This window comes from Seriola lalandi, unplaced genomic scaffold (assembly GCF_002814215.2).
Source record: "Seriola lalandi dorsalis isolate HSWRI2012SDOR001 ecotype SW California unplaced genomic scaffold, Sedor1 jcf7180002008959, whole genome shotgun sequence".
Classification (NCBI taxonomy): Eukaryota; Metazoa; Chordata; class Actinopteri; order Carangiformes; family Carangidae; genus Seriola; species Seriola lalandi.
In genome coordinates this window covers 1-951 of record NW_019479612.1, presented here as the reverse complement: position 1 = coordinate 951, position 951 = coordinate 1, and the positions used below count along the sequence as shown (strand labels likewise).

The following is a 951-nucleotide window of genomic DNA, read 5'->3' as shown; positions in this document are numbered from 1 at the left end:
CTCCACATGTAACGGCGTTTGCTTGTTTTTTCTTCGCAGCTTCAGCACACGAGGGACAAAGAACAGCGTCTCAACTTGGAGCTGGAGCGGTTGCGCAATCACCTCCTGGAGATCGAGGACTCGTACACGAGAGAAGCTCTGGCCGCTGAAGACAGGGAGACCGAGCTACGAAGGAGGGTGGCGATGCTGGACGAGAAACTGGCGACCTCCTCGAGCGCGGTGGAGAAATCCAGGTTAGCAAAAAAAAAACTGAAATTGGAATTCAGTTTCACATTAAATGGGACACTGAGGATTAAGACAAGGTTTGCTGTTCACATTTGGTTGGGACTTATAATTAAACAGTCACAGAGGAAATAGAAATAAGCAGAAATACATAGAATATTTTGTTCTTCAATCCACCGTTTGATGAGTTTCTCCTCGTCTGCCTGCAGCCAACAGGCGACCATGCAGGTGGAGTCTCTGCAGGAGCAGCTGAGCGGAGCGGTGAAGCAGCGGGACGACCTGCTCGCACAACTCCGAACGTCCCAGGAGCAGGTCAGCCAGTACGCAGTGTCGCTCTCCAACCTGCAGATGGTGCTAGAGCAGTTTCAACAAGGCAAGTGGCAGGTTCCAACTTTATGAATCTTTGCATGCTCAGTGTACTCTTTACAGATTCCTGCAGTCTAATAGAATCAGGTTTGTTGCAGCATTTCTTTTGTATTATTAAAATGATATTATTAATTGTTAAAAGAGGTTTGTTCTGTCTTCCCTCTGTCAGAGGAGAAAGCCATGTACTCGGCTGAGCTCGAGAAGCACAAGAGAGAGAAGGAGGAGTGGAGGAGAAAGGCTGTGAAGCTGGAGGACCAGGCGTCTGCCCTGCAGGTAAACCGCTGATCAATAACTGTGTTCCTACATGTGTCATTGATCACAGGTTATATTGCAGATGAATGAATGAATGAATGAATGCTGAAT

At 47.5% G+C, this 951-nt stretch overlaps 1 protein-coding gene across 1 annotated transcript; it reads left to right on the top strand.

The window, feature by feature from the left end:
• The first annotated feature begins 43 nt into the window (after positions 1-43).
• Positions 44-873, top strand: LOC111672733 (thyroid receptor-interacting protein 11-like). The gene is made up of 3 exons (XM_023430284.1): positions 44-233; positions 432-595; positions 758-873. The coding sequence occupies exons 1-3, from the start codon at positions 184-186 to the stop codon at positions 871-873; spliced, it is 330 nt and encodes a 109-aa protein (XP_023286052.1). The 5' UTR covers positions 44-183.
• Positions 874-951: the final 78 nt, after the last annotated feature.